This window comes from Osmerus eperlanus, chromosome 3, assembly GCF_963692335.1.
Source record: "Osmerus eperlanus chromosome 3, fOsmEpe2.1, whole genome shotgun sequence".
Taxonomy (NCBI): Eukaryota; Metazoa; Chordata; class Actinopteri; order Osmeriformes; family Osmeridae; genus Osmerus; species Osmerus eperlanus.
Window position 1 is genome coordinate 21,762,087 of NC_085020.1, and position 18,000 is coordinate 21,780,086.

The 18,000-nt window shown below is 43.0% G+C and overlaps 1 protein-coding gene across 1 annotated transcript; it reads right to left on the bottom strand.

Moving 5' to 3' along the window:
• Positions 1 to 4,954: 4,954 nt before the first annotated feature.
• dlx2a (distal-less homeobox 2a) lies at positions 4,955 to 6,919 on the bottom strand. The gene is made up of 3 exons (XM_062457924.1): positions 6,415 to 6,919; positions 6,117 to 6,301; positions 4,955 to 5,924 (listed from the first exon to the last, which is right to left on the bottom strand). The coding sequence occupies exons 1-3, from the start codon at positions 6,728 to 6,730 to the stop codon at positions 5,601 to 5,603; spliced, it is 825 nt and encodes a 274-aa protein (XP_062313908.1). The 5' UTR covers positions 6,731 to 6,919; the 3' UTR covers positions 4,955 to 5,600.
• Positions 6,920 to 18,000: the final 11,081 nt, after the last annotated feature.

Genomic DNA, 18,000 nt, shown 5'->3' on the forward strand with positions numbered 1-18,000 from the left:
TGTCATACTTATGAAGCAGGCTATAGCCTATAGGCCTACTGACTTAAAAAATGTTTGGCACGGACTCAGGCCTAAGTCGAGGTGATGACAGGGGTAGAGGGTGGTAACAGTGAATAGAAGATAAAGTCAATCACATGATGCATCCATATGGCAGTTATAGGGTCAACATTTAGGATAGTTTGAGTTATGAATGTGTCAACAATATTGAAGTCTTTATAGGCATAGGCAGTCTACTGTTATTTCATAACGTTCAGTGAGAGGCAAAGGCTCTCTATTAATTTCAAAATAAAAGTGTAGGCTAAATCTATATAGGCACCCACAGGCCACTTAATCCACCTGTCCCGGTTTCCCAGATGGTTGATTGCAGGACGTGATGTACAGCCCCAACCCGCCGATGAATCATGTGTCGGCTTCTGTAAAATTATTTGTCATTCTCTTAACAATATAGGCTACTTGTTTATGTTAGTTCCATTTAGCCGCATCAAGCGCCTTTCTACGGTTCCAAACCAAAACGAGTTTTCATCGATGAATAGAGGAAAGCAATGTTGTGTGCTAAGTGAATAATTGGGAGATGGGCAGGTGCATGGGGAGGTTGGGTGGGGGCGTTAAAATGTAGATAGTAATAGTTCAAAGTTCAAAGGGGCTTTTGTTGGTGTTGATAGTTAGACTACTTTTACATTGATGCATCTGATGTGCAAAGGCCAGCAGCAACGCGGTTTAACAGTCTAATTCCTCAGACACGAACTAATACAGTAGGCAACAGTGGCTTAGATATGTAATGTAAGCCTTTGCTACACTGGTAGTCTTAAAATTAATCGTTGGTTTACAGAAAATGCTTTAGGCCTATAACCTGAAACGGATTTGGTGCTCCTGTTTGTAAGGGCGTCTGCCTAGTAGGCTACACAGGGTTTTTTAACTAGTGTTTTTTTCCTAAAACGTTTACTAAATAATACATTTAGCAGGTTAAGCAAGATCTTTAATTTGACACAATTTATGTGCCTTGTTATTTGATTTTTTTGACTGGCCTGAAAAAACAAATTCGACGTCCCTTGGGAAGTCTAGAAGCCGAGCAACTTTGAGGCTATGATGTTGTGTTCTGCATGCGACTAACCCATCCTTGGTCTTGTTTTTAGACGTATTTCTTATATATAAAATAGAAGGCTATATGGCGTGGGGCTTGGATTTCATAAAGCCTAATATCCTACATGTTTAAAATAATGTTTACGTATGGAGTGTGGGTTTCGATATCATGAGTTATATTATTATTATATGAAATATTATAATAATTTGTATTGGTATCATTAGGCTATTGTAAAAAATTACATAGGCTATTATATTAAATAGCATATTGTTCTGAACCATTATTAGGCTATTGTTTGATGTTGTTGTGGTTATGTTTATTATTATTATAGATTTAGTAGCAGGCCTAGTAGTGGAGTAAAATAAGTGTGGTTGTAATATCATCCATAGCCTTCTTAAGTATATTGCAACAATAGGCAACTCTTTTTTTATAATTCGACAGGCCTATACCTTGCAATTGCGCGTATGGAATCGTGTTCTATTGAAATATCATGAAAAGGCATTGAAAATTATATGAATAATTAAAAATGTGAGCTGTAGGTTTCTACCATATCTAGATCTCCTCTCCCAGTCTCTTGGAAATACTAGTCACAGCTGCACATCCAAGAGGGTCAGCGCTATTTCGCTGTATTCTCCCCTTGATTACGAGCCGGGCCCATCAAACCCAACATAATTACAGTAATTTCGCCCTTATTTATTCTAATGCAGTTTCCCATCTCTGGGGTAATTATGAGCAATTTTTTTTCGCACGGAGAATCTTTCTGTGTTAACAAAAGAGATAGTGCTCTGAAAGAAATTTGCTGTGCAATGAAAAAAGTGGAATAGGTGAGCTGCCATCTCGCCGCTGTTCCTTTACATGTAGGATGGTAAATTGCTTGCAGGTGTATGGAATGAGACTGTCAATGCAAAGAGGTTTTAAAATTAGCAAAAGCGATTTAACAATGTAAGAGTAACGAAAGAAGAAACAAAATAACAGAATAAGATGAGTCTTATGTCATGCTGTCTCCCCACTCCATTCCAAATCAATGGTGACCATTTACTGATCGAGATACAAAATCAACATTATCTATAACTCTGCGCGTGTCTAGGATATAGGCCATGGCCTCAACAAACACCATCATTGTATTTTTCATTCATTTTTGTTTCAGCTCATTATCAAAAATAATTCACATAAAATGACTACAGTGTAAACAAGGTAACGAGTCATATAGCCTATAACCGGCACATGATACAATTCACTTAAACGCAGTGAAAATAAGCTTGATGTAGATTGACAAACTAAAGGCAAAATTTAAATTGCATAGGCGTGCATAAGTAGGTCATGGTCAAGGTAGAATTCCGTATAAACCGGCTAAAATAATGACATCTGTCAGGCATGGCACAAACATTTTTATTTAAATTTGAATAATGAATAAAACAAATTTAATTTAATGGGAAAATATAGCCTTTCTATAGCTAATTAAAGACATCAAACACAAAAAAGCCTAATTCTCAAAATGTTTTTAAAAATAAATCTAACATTCATACTCACCTCTATATATTAATGGAATCACGTAGACTTTAAAATTCACTGATTTAGAAATGAAAAAAAGGTAGTATCCTTAGCCACCAATGGGTGTGGGTTGAACGCTTGAATTCCATAAACTGCCGCCTATGTATTAAGTGTTATAACAGCAGAGTTCGGAATATGACTGAAAATGTCTGCTTTATTTCCCCTCTTTATAGCTGATGGAAAAAATGTGGATTATTAGCATAAATGTTTACTCCTCATTACGCTGATGACATTGTGCACTCGAGATCTTGGTAATCTTAGGGAAAATTATGAGTAATTTTTAAAATTTAAAGCAGCAGTTACCATGCAATTCAGGCTAATTCTGCGTAGGCTCCACACGGATATAATTATCGTCGAGTCAAGATGTTATGCTAAAAACTATGCATTGATATTCCCGTTTATTATGTACATACAACTTTGACAATGTTGATGCTTGAAATAGCTCGAAATTGTCTTCCGCAAAATTACAACCCATATTAGGACATCTAAAATTGCGAAGAATTATATAGTAATTGCAGGCTTTCAGAATGCAAAAGCCAGAATCATCAAATTGAAGCAAATGTGGCTGAAATTACAGATCAGGGTATAAATTAGGATAAAGTTGCACATACAGGATTCCGGAAGTATAAAACCACATTGCTAACCGTAAGGCAAAGAGGAGCATGAGTTAGTCAAGTTCCTGTTTTTCTTTAAAGCTTTTCTGCACGATGCAGACTAATAGAATTGCGTTTTATTAGTTTCGTTGTAGCTATTTACTTTTTGTGGCAAACGCCTCACCGCACACTGTTTTTACGGATAACTTATGGAAACTAACTGAAGAAACACTGTTGCAATGGTGCGTTTTGCTTAAGGACCGCACAGAGGCAGGTGAAAAAGGGCATATATTTTGAGGTAGAATCAAGTTGCTCAATCCAGACGCCTCCAGGGAAACTGTCACAACGTGTAGGCAGCAAGCAGCCCTTTACGCACACTCTTCCACATGAATACGTGCCACTTAGTACGCGCGTATACGTCAAAGAACTGTTCAGTTTTAAATGTGTCACTAATGTATATTATATATAGGCTATATTTTTTTCTTTCCACATGCTCACTTAACATGTGATAGCGCCTCTATCCCCTGGGACTCGTCCTATCAAGATAAAGCCGAGACAGCCCAAGGGAGAATGTTCCATCTTGTAATGTGGCAATCACTGACAAGGTACATCCTAATTATGCAAAACGATTCCACTTTATATGGCTTATGATCACTCAACCAAGGCGAGCTATGTGTCGACTGAATGATCAAACGCAGCAAAGTCTCATTGCACACAATAAGCCGTGTTGTATATGCCTCACACTACACAGGCCGCTTTGAGCAGAGAGCAACATTTATATTATTTTAATATCCGCTAACGTCGTCTGTTTTTAATTTGTACACATGCGTTATTAAATAATTAAAACGTATTGCAAATGTTTCAAAATGTAAACCATTGTAAAATTGCTTTAACACTTTAACATACGCTTCGTCTAGAAGAACGTGTGATATTTGACTATGCTAGCAACGCCAAATGTTTTAATACTGCACATTGTAATCCGGTGTAGCGCGCACTGATGAGAAGGTCTTGTTTTGTGAGTGAACAAGATGTGAGAACTGTTTCCATGTTGTTTAGCTTCGGGCGGTCTCGGGTCTAGTTTTTTGGTTGGGCTGAGTTCATAAAATGTCTGGAGAGCGGCGCTCTGACTCCAGAGAGTCTGAGGGCTCGAGCTCAGTCATACGCCCCCATCTTCACTTCGCATGCCAAGGCGTGTTGCGTGCCTACAAATACTCCACTTCTCTCTGGGCCTCCAGGCACTTTCTCGGCTCGGTTAATCATCTTGTCTGTATCAGGTTCCTTGGACCAAACTCCAAGGAATCGAGATGGTTCAAGGCGTCATGAAATATCATTGTTGAAAGAAATGCATCAGATACATTCTCCAATATTGTTTTTCAATTCGACTTAAAGGCTACACGTTTAGGGCTTTCCAAAACATGAATGTATACAATATTGGTATATGACTATTTACGAGAGTTACATGCCATATGTATTATGAAAGGTTAAGTGCCATGCTGGCGCCAGGGGTCTACAAAGGGGCGGGGAGAGAGCTAAAACATGTTTTTGTCTTTGCAGGTTATAAAATAAGCATATTCCTCTGTGCACATCAGTGTTAATCTGTCAGGTAAATCAATAATACAAATAAATAAATTAGGCTCTATGTTAAGGCCATTATTGATGTTGACCAGCTTCTGTATGTTCAGTAAGGGTTTGAGGTTAATCGTTGAAATGAGCGTAAATACCATGCAAGTGCACAAAAAACATTTTTATTTAAATAACGTCTCATAATATAAATCAAAACACTACTAACCTTAAACATAAATAAGACAAAATACGATCAAACTGAAATACAAGTTAATTAGAAGGTGGGACAATCAGTAGCTTAAGAGTTAAGAATGAATTTGTCTCCAATATCAAAGAGGAATGTATGTCAATGCGGCATATAAAACGAGATGATGTAGCCTATACAAGATGGATCCAGACACTTACCTTACAACAAATCAAACAGCGACATGGATATTAGGAATGAGTACATTTAAAACATTTTCCTTGTACAACAAAACTGAGGTTATTTTCAAAAGGCACGATACAGTTAAAAAGTGTGCTACATTTGTGACAGATATTCCTGCAAATTACTTTCAATGCAGGGATTATGCAAAAGTGACGTCCGCGTAAAGGTAGGTTAACTTTCTGTGATTGCTTTGGGTTATTAGTGGTTCGTAAACCTTATCAATCGAAACAAAATAAATAAATACAAAAATAACTGTAAAAATATGTCTAGCGTTTGCCGTCGTGAAATTCCTGGTTGGTGTGAATTTGTGTCCAAAGTTCGCATGTATTGGCGCTCTTTATTTCACCAGTATTCTCCAAGTTCAAGTCAGATGTTTTAGAAGATTTTAGAATATTGTTCCTGCGCTCACGGCGTTGTGATGGTGATGAACAAGCGGGCCTGGTTGAAGATGCGTCGCAGAGTTTGTTGCTGAGTACCAAGAGTAGTTTGCCAAGAAAGAGGGCGCAGTCGTATTAGGAGGACTGTTGCTCTGAGGTAAGCTGGAGTTTACAGTATTCATTCTTTGATTCTGTGGAAAGTCCCAGGCAATGGCGGGAGGGGAATTGCAGGGGGGAGACTCACTGGAGGCCACATGTTGGTCTGGAGGAATTTCTCCACTTTTCCACAACTTCTTAAATTTGGAGCGGCGGTTTTGGAACCAAATCTTCACCTGAGGAAATAGCATATTACAGTTAGTGATCCAGTACTTCCCGTAGGCTAAATAAGATCCACATTTTTGGCAAGGTGGACACCACATTAAAATGCCTTCTACATACAATGCTATCAGACATTACTGTGGGGAAACAAAGTGAGGACTAATAGTAGACTCCATATAAGATAATTACGTATATCGACCACTGACCTGCGTTTGGGTTAGGCCCATTGATGCTGCCAGTTCGGCTCGCTCTGGTAAAGCCAAGTACTGTGTCTTCTGGAATCTCCGCTGAAGGGCCGCCAGTTGGAAACTTGAATAAATAGTTCTGGGTTTTCTGACCTTCTTTGGCTTTCCGTTAACCATTCGGATTTCAGGTTCGCTTTCTTCTTTCTCTGAGAAAAACACAAGAGTTAGGGAAAATCAGTGGAAACGTGAAAAATACATTCAGGTTACTCTTGGACCAAATTGTATCGGCTAGGCTCGACATATAGGAAATTGAATTTACCTGCATCAGTTGGAGTCGGTGAAGAACTCGAGACGTAAGAACCGTAGGTACCATACGAGGAGTTAAAACCGAGGTCGTATGATTTGGTGTTGTATACGCTGGTCATGGCGTTGCCGTGGTACTGGTAAGAACCAAGTTGACCATATGGAGACCCTGCGCAGTGGCCAGGCTGTTGGCTGTTGTAGTAGCTGCTGTCCGTAGCCGTAGATACTGGTAGAGTTGGAGACTCCTGCGATTTGTGCAAGCTGTGGTAATTGTTCGAGGTAATCTGGTTCGAATGCATATCTGTATTTAGGCTGTCGAAAACTCCAGTCATTGTTTCAGCACTGTTGCGTAAAATCGTCTCCGTTGCTTTAAGTGTTGCAATTTGTATAGCGGCAAAACAAAAAACTATCAAATGTCGTCAAATAAGCAGTATTGTAAATAAAATGGCATCCTCATAAATCGCACCCAAAAACGTCAAAGGTGTGTCCCCCTCACAGTGATCTGTGATTGTCTGCTACCTTCGATGCAAGCGGGCGGGCATTTATCCAGCGTCACGTGGGAGGCAGAGCTGGTATACTTGAGGCAGCCAATGACTGCATGTCTGACAACTCCCCACAGACTCTGAGAGTCCCGTAACGCCTTTATGTGGATGCGGATGTGCATTAAATTAGAGACTTTAGACAAAAAAATGTATCTGATTTAATTTAAGAACTCCTGTGTCCAAATATTTTGTGAGGTACTGGTAATTCTCTAATTTCACCATTATCTGGCCACCAATTTGAGAGTTGGTCGATGCGTCATGTGCGCACAGACTGAGACCACTATTCGTTTTTAGGCTGACCCAGATAAGTGCAATATCTGCTCTCATTGATTACTTAATATGAAATGTGACAAGACGACCCAAAATAATGGGCTTGATGCAATTGCTATATTTAGTTTACACTAATCACGTTCGAAAAAAACACACACCACTCATTAACTCACACACTAAACGTGACGACATTACAATTTATAAACAAATACATTTGAAATATAGGGATTATATAGCCGAAACGACCGTGGCAACTTAAAACGGACAGTAAAATGATCGATTTATGCATGGTTTAATACCTGACGCCCTAAAGTTAGAGACCTCAGTGAGCCTTAAAGTCCTATTATTAAGTTATACTTGAGGTCCCTAATGAACAGTCAATGGCACTAGCGTCCTCGTGTGGTGGCAGTCAGAAAAGTTATTGGTTTTCAATGGAATTACAGATACAGGCTTCAACAGATATTATGTCCTACATTTGTAAATGTTTATTGCAGACACACATCCAAGAAGGGCGAAGTGCGATGAAATACGTAAAATAATACATAATTGGAAGCCTAACGAATCTACTTTCAGTTGAAATGATGGATGTCGACGTATAGGCTATGTAGGCTACGAATTAAAGACAGCAAAATACGTAAATTATTGTTAGTGTTAGGCACTTTAAAAGGTAAATGTATTCTATTGTTACAAGAACAGTGCGCGTTAACTGCATGGTTGGCATTTAGCGGCATCCTTCACTGAACCACCTGTTCATGCTACCTCGAGGGGGCAGCATGGTCACGTGTTGATAAGTGACCTGCCGGTGTTGGGCATCGTCCTTCAACATCATTTATATAAATGACCCACAGGGGTCAGTGTAATCACATTCTGCCAGCAGGACCTTCTGCCCCCCCCCACTCCCCCCTCCCTTCTCTCTCTATCTCCTTCTTTCACCTCCCTCCCTTTAGCGATAAATCAACCATGTCGTACTGTACAGAGATCAACCACAGGGTTTCTCCCGGACTGGCCATCTGTTGTGGAGGACATGGTCAGTTTATTTCCACACATTAGGAGGAGATCTATCTGGCCATTGTTCTCAGAGACACAGGCCGTCCTTCCCCAGAGAGCATCAGCTGACCCCGGCTGTCCCAGCTCATTAGAGATCTCCACGTCTCTCCGCGCTCAGCCGGCTAACCCCACCACCAGGCCTTCTCTCCGCGCTCAGCCGGCTAACCCCACCACCAGGCCTTCTCTCCGCACTCAGCCGGCTAACCCCACCACCAGGCCTTCTCTCCGCGCTCAGCCGGCTAACCCCACCACCAGGCCTTCTCTCCGCGCTCAGCTGGCTAACCCCACCACCAGGCCTTCTCTCCGCGCTCAGCCGGCTAACCCCACCACCAGGCCTTCTCTCCGCGCTCAGCCGGCTAACCCCACCACCAGGCCTTCTGCAGACAGGACAAGGCTCTCCAAAGGACCCTTCAACCAAGTTGGTAGCAGTTAAGTACCACTTGATAGTTCACAGACAATTTCCTAAGAGAGTTTGAGCTTTGGAAAGGTTATAGCTTATCAGCAAATGGCCAGTTTCACAACAGGTGTGTGAGTCAGTGATCAAGGTGTGACAAAGTTCTAGACTGTTCCTTGCTGTGGATGTGGACAAAGGGTTTTGGTCCTCGAAGAGTTGTCTTTTCCCAAAGCCGAGAACCAGATCCACTTGAATGCACACCTGTTTCATTTTAAAGTCTGCCTGCTAAGATGGCACAGAATGCAAACACTTGGCTTGGATAGCCCACACACTGTCAACGGCAATTTGGGAGAGCAGATAACCTTCAGGAATGCATGAGTCATCACTTCTTCACATGCTGGGATGGAGGGATTTCGCACTGTGGTGGCAGAGTGTCTCAGTGTGGTCTTACTCCCGTCCAGGCCCTGTCAGAGCACTGGACCAAGCCTGCATATACAACCAATACTAACACACACGCAGGAGCCCAGATTATGTTCTGTTCTCCAAGTAAAATGAGAACAGTGCTTCGGACTGACTCTCTTCTCAGGACAGTTAGAGAGCTCAATGTTAAGGTTTTCGAGGCTCCGTCACACATTGAGATTCACTCCACGTTCACCTCAAGTTGACTTCGTCAGATTTCTGTTTTTGTATTTCCCTGCTGCAACCGGTCAATATAAACAAACTCTCAGAGCTCAGAGTTCATTACACGTCGATAGGCCTGTTCTCTCTAAAGATGGGTTGCCATGGTGACGTTTTGTTGACTGATTTCCCTCTCGCTCGCGCTTTCTCTCCGTATATCTGTCTGACTCTCTCCTTCCCTCTCTCTCTCCCTCACCCCGCCTCTGTCTCTCCTTCTATATTTCTCTCTCCCTCTCTCTCCCCCCTTTCCTCCAACCATCTCTCACCTCCGCCCTCTTCCTGAGTGTTTTCTCGTCAGCGCTCTGCAGGAGCTGCTGCTGCCAGAGGGCTGCTCCCTGTCGTCTCACAGTGATGCCAGGAGGCAGGAGGCAGGAAGCAGGAGGCAGGAGGCAGGAGGCAGGAGGCAGGAGGCAGGAGGCAGGAGGAAGGAGGCAAGAGGCAGGAGGAAGGAGGAAGGAGGCAAGATGCAGGAGGCAGGAGGCTGGAGGCTGGAGGCAGGAGGCAGGAGGCAGGTGGCAGGAGGCAAGAGGCAGGAGGCAGGAGGCAGGAGGCAGGAGGCAGGAGGCAGGAAGAAGGAGGCAGGAGGCAGGAGGCAGGAGGCAGGAGGCAGGAGGCAGGAGGCAGACTCTGGTATCTCGTACCAGACCTGTGTCCAAAACCTACCTCTGTTCCTCCTCATGTCCCTCACAGATTCTGTCCGTTCAGTCTTCTTAGCATGTGTTTGTGATCAGGTATCTCTTAGTATTTCTGTGTCGTTCAGCTACACTCGCTAGTTAGGATAGAGAGACACTGTGAGATGGTTTACTTGGGTGGATTTCCTGTTCATTCACTCTGAACAAGATTATGTTTCCCCACAACGTTTAAGCCATCGAATGATATTGTTTTATATAGGATTCGATAAATGTTGACAACTGCAAGGAAGAACAGTCTTTATGTAAGTGTACCTTCAGCTACCAGAAGGAGGTACTAACTAAAAGTTTCAGCATTTAAGGACTGGTACCCGTCTTGATTGGATGCTGTTTAGTTTAGATACTGAACTGCTGTTCCAGATTAGCCAATTGAATAGAGGAACTACTCTGTCTACCTTTTGATGCATGATCAATTATTTAATGTTTGTGGAAAAGGTAATCTATTATTAACCAAAGCTTCCTGTGACTAACGACTATTGGCAAAGTTGATGCAATTTTCTGTACTCTCAAAAACGGAGGCATGTTGTAATGGTTTTATTAGAAGATGTGCTTTCAAGTATTTTACGTATTATTTTTGCGTAAACATACAAATATAGGTTTGTAAATGATTGTGTTTATGGTGTCTTTTAATTGATGTTGTGACTATTTTATTATCTTTTGTGTAGTCATGAAGACACAATAAAGACTAGACCAGGTGACTGCGAGATGTTATCCCCTGTCCTCTCGAGATAAGGAGACCCTTTCCTCTCACTCTGTCTCTCTCTGACCCCCTCTTTTCTGCCCCCTCCCCCCCTCCTATGTCTCTCTCTCTCTCTCTCTCTCTCTCTCTCTCTCTCTCTCTCTCTCTCTCTCTCTCTCTCTCTCTGTTATTTGCTTGACACAGAAACACACAGCACACAATCTGTTCAAACTCAAATGTACAAACAAAGCACTGTAATGGCAATGACACACTCCCGTTATTTTTACCGGAGGAGAGGAAGAATGAACATGTTTTTCTCGTCCTCCTCGTCCACACCCACGTCCTCCCAGCCACAGTGGTACAACAGCAACATTCCTGTCCTATCTCCACCTGCTCTGCCACCCGGAGCTCTAAACAAAACTGTTTCAAGTACTACAACCAGGTTTCTTCAAAACAGAATAATGGATGCAAATGTGTAATTACAAAAGTCAAACCAATTGATATCGACTTGTTATAATCATTCAAAAGCAAAGTAAAGGTATATTGATAGTTGTGGTTTGTATTTGTTGGGCTGTTGTGTTATGATTGATTTGATTAAGGTTATTCATTTTGTGTTATGTCTTTTTTGTTTGGACGTTCTGTAAAACTGTACACGAGCTGTCGAGGAAAACTGTGCTGCAAGCTGTGAAATCACCTTAGACCGAGAACGAGTCTTCTGAGTAACTGAAGGAGCTGCAAGGGAGATGGTCACTCATGCTAATACTTAGCTAACACATCTCTCTCAGTGGGCAACTTGGTTACACATAGCATGCTGAAGCTAATGTAACTTAGTTACATTAGCTTTACATAACTAAGTGGCGACTCCAACCTCCTGAAGTCACAGCTACTGGAAGTGTTGGGAATCTAAGTCTCTTTCTTTGGATTTTTAGGGTAATGCTTTCTTTGACCCGGAGCCAAATGTCCACACTGGAACAACAAAGATAGAGTTAAGGCTGTAGCTATCAGGATGCCCCTCAATGGCCTTCAAGCAAACACTTTCTGTTCCTACAAACTTTCTTTCTGATAGTGGGAATGAGAAGCAGTTGCTGGAACAAGTGGATCTCCCGGCATCTAAAACTACAGAGAGCCTGTGAACAGTCATGGCAGTCATGGCAACCAGGATATGGTGGGGGATGGGAACTGTAGTTGTCTGAATGCTGACAAGGGCTTCTAGTGGTGAGAGGTCTGACTAATCAAACCTCAAATCTGGGACGGAGTTCACACTGATGAGTGTATGAGGGTTAAAAGATCAACATTCCTGGTCAGTGATCGAACAAAAATGAGCTTGGAAGGAAAAAAAATTCAACTGGCCACTTGCCAACAACCTTTCATTTTTAGTCCCAGACATCAAACTTGATTATAAAGACTTGTTGAATTATGTGATTGAGCTTTCATTTCTAAATTGCTGGGAACACCCATCTTGTTTTCAAACTAAACATGCTTTAGGTCATGGTCTAATGAATCTGAAAAAGACACCTTGTGTATCATGCCTGTGAAAACAAAGAGGGACATAGTTTATCTGGGGCTTGATGTATCCTTGGGGAACATTGAAATCTGCTTGCGCTTGCTGAGTCCTGTATAAAAGCTGCCATGCCATGTCTTTCCTTATGCAGATGTTGGCAGTGAGAGGAGGAGGGGGAGACCGTTCATAACAGCTCACAGAAAGATCCTCATATTGACAGTTGAATGATCCTCATATTGACAGTTGAATGATCCTCATATTGACAGTTGAATGATCCTCATATTGGCAGTTGAATGATCCTCATATTGACAGTTAAGGGGAAATGTTTGCTGATTTTGCAACCAAGCACCACTGAAGCGAAGAGAAAAGCTGCTGGTGAAGTACACCATACCATGACTGAGGAAATGTCCTGCTTCTCTCTCGTTTATCTGGAGAAAGTCAAGTATATATCTCCTCTTGAGACCTTTTGTGGCAGTAATCCTCCACATAGTGACCTGCTGTGCTTGATAAGCCCCTATGTTGCCCTCAGCCCTCATTCCCAGTGATGAGGCAGACACAGGAAGCTCCACGTGCCTCCTAGCAACTAACATCTGATATCTCTGTTTGTGTAAACTACAGAGACAGAGGCACATACCAGGTGTAGACAACTGTAGACATATTAGTTACTCGAATCCGTGAGCTACAGATGTTTGGGATGGATCAGTGTTTGGTAGGTGGTGTGCGTGTGACCGGCAGTCCTACAGCAGCCTCACAGGGGTTGGATCCTTTCTTCCTGTCGTCCCTGAGCTGGTGTCCTGCTGGGAGTGTTGGTGCATTCATCACCTTGGCAACTCGCCTCTCGCAACTCTTGGTTAAACGAACATAAACACTGGCTAATGTGGACGTTTGTTTCAAATCCTGTTGAGAGACAGTTATCACAATGAATATACAATCTCATGGTTTCAACACGGTTGAAGTGTTTTTAGAGGATGACAGACCCAAACATAAACACAAATTGTTTCTATACATTTGAGAGGAAAGGCAGTATGAGGGTCATGAGAATTTCACTTCACGCTTCTCTGAACATGGCAAGTTGGCAACATTTGTTTTGCTTGACATGTCTTAAAACAACAGAAGACGCTTCTGCTGGGTACAGGAAATTTCTGAAGTTTCGTTTGCAGGCATCAAGGCGGGCACTCGTGATGGAACGAACTTCCTCAGCGTTAGCTGTAGCTGGCTTCACCCCCGATGAGAAGCTATTTTTAACAACAATAGCTACAGCGGCAAAGCTGCGGGAGACAATAACAGCAGAAAGGAAGTACACACCTTGGAACCAAACAGATATTTAGGTTAAGGTTCTGGAAACGAAGGCTTGGGCCGGAGTGTGTGTTTCCACAGTGTCCCTCAGGTGTGATCAGAACACAGTGTCAGCATTTAGTGGATTATCTGTGATTAACTAGATACTAGCGTCTCTGTTTTCTGTTTTAGGTTCATTTGAAAAAAAAACACACAAAGACAAACGTAAGAAAATTGCACACAGAAATAATACACGGGATTAGATTTACATTACTCTAACCCTAACCGAATCGTGATTTACCCACAGCAAATCTCACAGTGCCAGGACAACCCTACGAAACATCAAGTGAAAGCATCCCTCTGCTCCAATGGGAGCCCGACGCTTCAGTGTGCCAAGACAACAAAGACCCCCCCCCCAGAATTCCCTGTGTCATTGACTGGACCTGCCTGTGAAAGAATGTAGAGGGGTCTGTGAGGTCCCCCTTCTCTCATTGTTGATCTAAAAGCACCCCCCCACCCCCCCTCACACACACACACACACCCCTCCCCACCCCCCCTCACACACACACACACACACACCCCTCCCCACCCCCCCTCACACACACACACACACCCCTCCCCACCCAAGAGTCATAAATGGAGGCAGTCCTTTGTGAGGGAGAGAGCAGCGGAGCAGATTTACTGCGCCCGTCCCCTCCACAAAGAGCCGTGGCCCTGTCGCAGTCCAATCAGGAGCTCTCCTTTCACCCGGGGAGATTTCCCACCATGCTTCACACTGCCACCGACACACACCCAAACTCGCTCTCGGACCCTGGACCTTTCACAGAGGCTTTTGCCTTGTAAAGTCACTCATGGCGCCAGCGTTTGCACTGTGAGAGCGCAAGAAGGCTTTGCGATCTGCCTGTGTTGAGTTTTTTTTTACGTCACAAACAGGATGTGGCTTATTGATTGGACGTCTACCTGTTTGGGGAATGCTATTGCAATTTTATACAGCCACTGTTAGTGTCGCATAATTCCCTGTAAAACACCTCACAGAGACAACTGAGTGCTGCCGTCACCATGGTTTCAGACTGTGGTACTCGGAGCTTCACGGTGGATCTGTCTCAGGTGACAGGTTCGCTCTCCCGCTCCTTTTGTAGGCTGGATTCAGATTCAGACGCGTGAAGGTTAGAATGATGAATCTCTCCATGCCCGGCTCTCACATGACCGTTACCGTGTGACCAGACACGCAACAAGCCCAGGCTATAAAACCTAGATGTAAACAGATCTTGCACGTGTGCCCTGGAACCTGAGATCAGCTTTCATTTGCGCATAACGTGCCAAGCGAACCGTGCGGTTAACTGAGGATTTCTCACACAAAAAGGATTTGTGTGAATTAGATTCATGTCGATTACAATTCAAAGCCCCTTTCGGATTTCCACTGAGGTCTCACTTCCTTCTGGAGACGTGGAGATACTGTACGCAATTATGGACGCCATGAATGAACTTAGCAGATGGAGTGGTAATGACTATCAGCCCAGGCCTCTCAACAGTGAGCATCAGCATCTGTCACTGCATTGCATTGCACTGACCAGCATGGTTGGATGTTGAGTGACAACAGCTGGTTAAATGACCCTGATGGTGCTACGGAGCTGAGCCTGCTGTGTGGTCAGGGCAGGACACGCCCACCTCTCTCTCTCTGGTGGCTCGCGGGATTGGGGTCTCTCTTCCCCCCGAGCCTAGTGTTGGATCCCAGGGAAGCCATGTTGGGAGGGTTGCGGCAGTGTAGAGTCCCAAAGAGAACCGCACTCTTTGTCTTTTTAAATCAGCTTCAGTGTACTTGTACCTCAAGATGGCGTCTTCATGAAAAGCATGACACAAGCAGCAGGAACATCGGAATAGGTGGGTCCGCTCCTCTAGACTGCTTTGCATCGGTTCAGCCCAGAGATGTGTAGTCTAGCAAGTATAGCATATAAACTGCATAAACATTTCTGGGGTGTTTTGAGGTGAGATCTGCATCTAGATAGACAAACTATATGAACATGTGGGTAGAACATTTGAATTACATAACCATGACAACTGATTTAGTTGAAACAGTGCAGAAATGTACAGAATTATTACATACAAAGAGTTGTAGTACAGAATAGAAGAACTCAACTGGGACAATATGTTTAGATGTGCTGTGTGACAGAGTGCCCTAGCTTGACAAAACAAGAGTTTATACAAATAGTATCAGGCACGGTTGGCCTTCCTGTGAATAAAACAACATTGTCTTTGAGAGAAACTTGCAGCACTGGCCACTAAGACATACAATTTTATTCTAGATTATGTCTGAAAAACTTCTTAACTGTCCAGGGGCTTCAAATCAAAGGCTTTTCCTCCTTCGTTCATACAAAGGTTAGAACTAATCTCAGAAGAAAAGCTTGTTCACCTGTGGTGGCCACCTGCGCCCCTCTTCAATATTCACCTTACTCAGGTTTCCTCATCCCCATTGACCTGAGACAATGCCAGGCCAGGCAGCCTGACCTCCTCTGAGGGCTCACATTACCCAGCCACCCAGGGGCAATAGTGGACATGAAAGGCATGACTGTCCCCTCCATAGGTGTGGAGTCTGGCCCGCTGCGGTAATGAGAGGTCACACCTAGTGTGTCCACAGGCCCGGATCGTCATCTTGATGTTTTTGAAGTTTTATTTTCACTTCTACCTCTCGCTTCATTCTTTCTGTTATCTTACACGTTTCCCAGAGAGCAGCTAACGGGAGATACTTCTTTTAAAAGCGACAAACAACCTTTTTTTCTGAACACAGACATGCACTGAAACCCACATTGAATTTCTTCCTGATATTTGCCAAGCAGAAATGTTTATTATAACCTAGAGGATTCCATTGTCACTTTTATTTCTCTTAATCTAAAGCCAAGTACTCTTTTGGTGCAGGTACAAACCTAAAAGCATTAGGTCCAGATGTAGCACAGGAATCTGTGGGTCAAAACAACAACAAAAAATCACGTAGACCTTTTAATGAGGTTAATGTAATGTAAACCTATTATGTGAGCATTTGAGAGTTTAGCAAGAGGCAGCACATGGCTTGTTACATTGGGGCCCTTCTGAGCAGAGTCCGTCACCTCTGGTGAGAACAAGGTGCTACTCAGATGTACTCTGGCATAATCCTCTTTTAGACAACTCCATGAAAGGAAAAGAAGTCTAAATTTGTATTTAATCTTTTACAGTTGTAATAAAATCAATTCTCCAGAAATGCTTTTTCCTGAATTGTAGTCTGAGAAATGTTAAATGTACACGTAAATTCTGTACAGCCGTGAATCTGTCCACTTCATGAGATAAGTGGATTATGTTGGAGAGAGACTTGTCATGAGGACCTTGGCCGTGGTCTTGTGATCTTCATAACTGAATCCTTCATTTTTGACTCATCTTGGCACAGTGAACAGACATACCCAACACCACCCCTTTGTGGAAATTAACTATTTATATATCTCTCTCCTTTTCCTCTTGTCTGCCACTCTCACTTCTCTCTTTCTTTTCCTTGCTTTCTCTTTGGCTCTCTCTCCCTTTCTCTCCCTGTCTTTCTCTCTCTCTCTCTCTCTCTCTCTCTCTCTCTCTCTCTCTCTCTCTCTCTCTCTCTCTCTCTCTCTCTCTCTCTCTCTCTCTCTTTCTCTCTCTCTCTCTCAAAGTTTTGCTGTAATGCGGCAGATTTGAATTTGAGGTCTTGACAATTACCACATTGTATTGTATTTTGCCATTGAAATAAGGCACAGGTCAGTTCAAGCTTGAAAAAAGCCTTCAAAGAATGATCAAAACGTTGCATCATGGTTCATTCCCAGAGGACTGTTCACACCCAAATAACAGAGGGGCTAATGTGTATCCATCCATGTTCCATGCACTCTGTATTATCTTTGGAAAAGTAGTCCTGAGGGCTGAAGGACACTTTATCAAACATCTTGTCCCACAGGATATGCCGACAGACTGTGTTAACCCCTTTGTCCAGCAATGAGACAGACTATTGCCCACACTTTGACTCAGCAATCTCCTAACACTAGCTTTATTCACAGCCTTGCCCTGTAGTTCAAAAGGCAGGGCAGTAGGCATCCCGCCTTTTACAAAACGCTATCCTGATTATCATCTGTCCCACAGTGACTCATTCAATTGTTTTGTGTTTCTGACATGTTTTGTAGCAGAACGGGACTTATTTTGCGCAAGGACTATGTTCCTCTGACGAGGGGGATCTGCCAAGGTGATTGAAAGTTTCCTTGTGGAAAGGATGACGTTTCCCCACACAGATGCAGCAACGTCTGCCAGTAGGCTACAAAGTGGCACCCCAATCATGTTGAGATGAATAATTAACAAACCGCCAACTGCACATTATCGCCAGGTGATAGTAATGAGTACATTCGTTAATATTTTAGAGGCTATTTATGTCTGGATCAGCAACTAGATGAATGGACTCGCCATGTATGATGTCCAGTGGTGAACACGCAATCATATACCAGCCTGTCTGTCATATTCATAAAACCCGAGTAACATGAACATTATTCG

Excerpts from the sequence above, each read along its gene's own strand:
- dlx2a (XM_062457924.1), bottom strand. The coding sequence starts at position 6,730 with ATGACTGGAGTTTTCGACAGCCTAAATACAGATATGCATTCGAACCAG. Across the intron at positions 6,302-6,414 it reads ACCGACTCCAACTGATGCAG|AGAAAGAAGAAAGCGAACCT; the intron begins GTAAATTCAATT and ends TGTTTTTCTCAG. Across the intron at positions 5,925-6,116 it reads TGGGCCTAACCCAAACGCAG|GTGAAGATTTGGTTCCAAAA; the intron begins GTCAGTGGTCGA and ends CTATTTCCTCAG.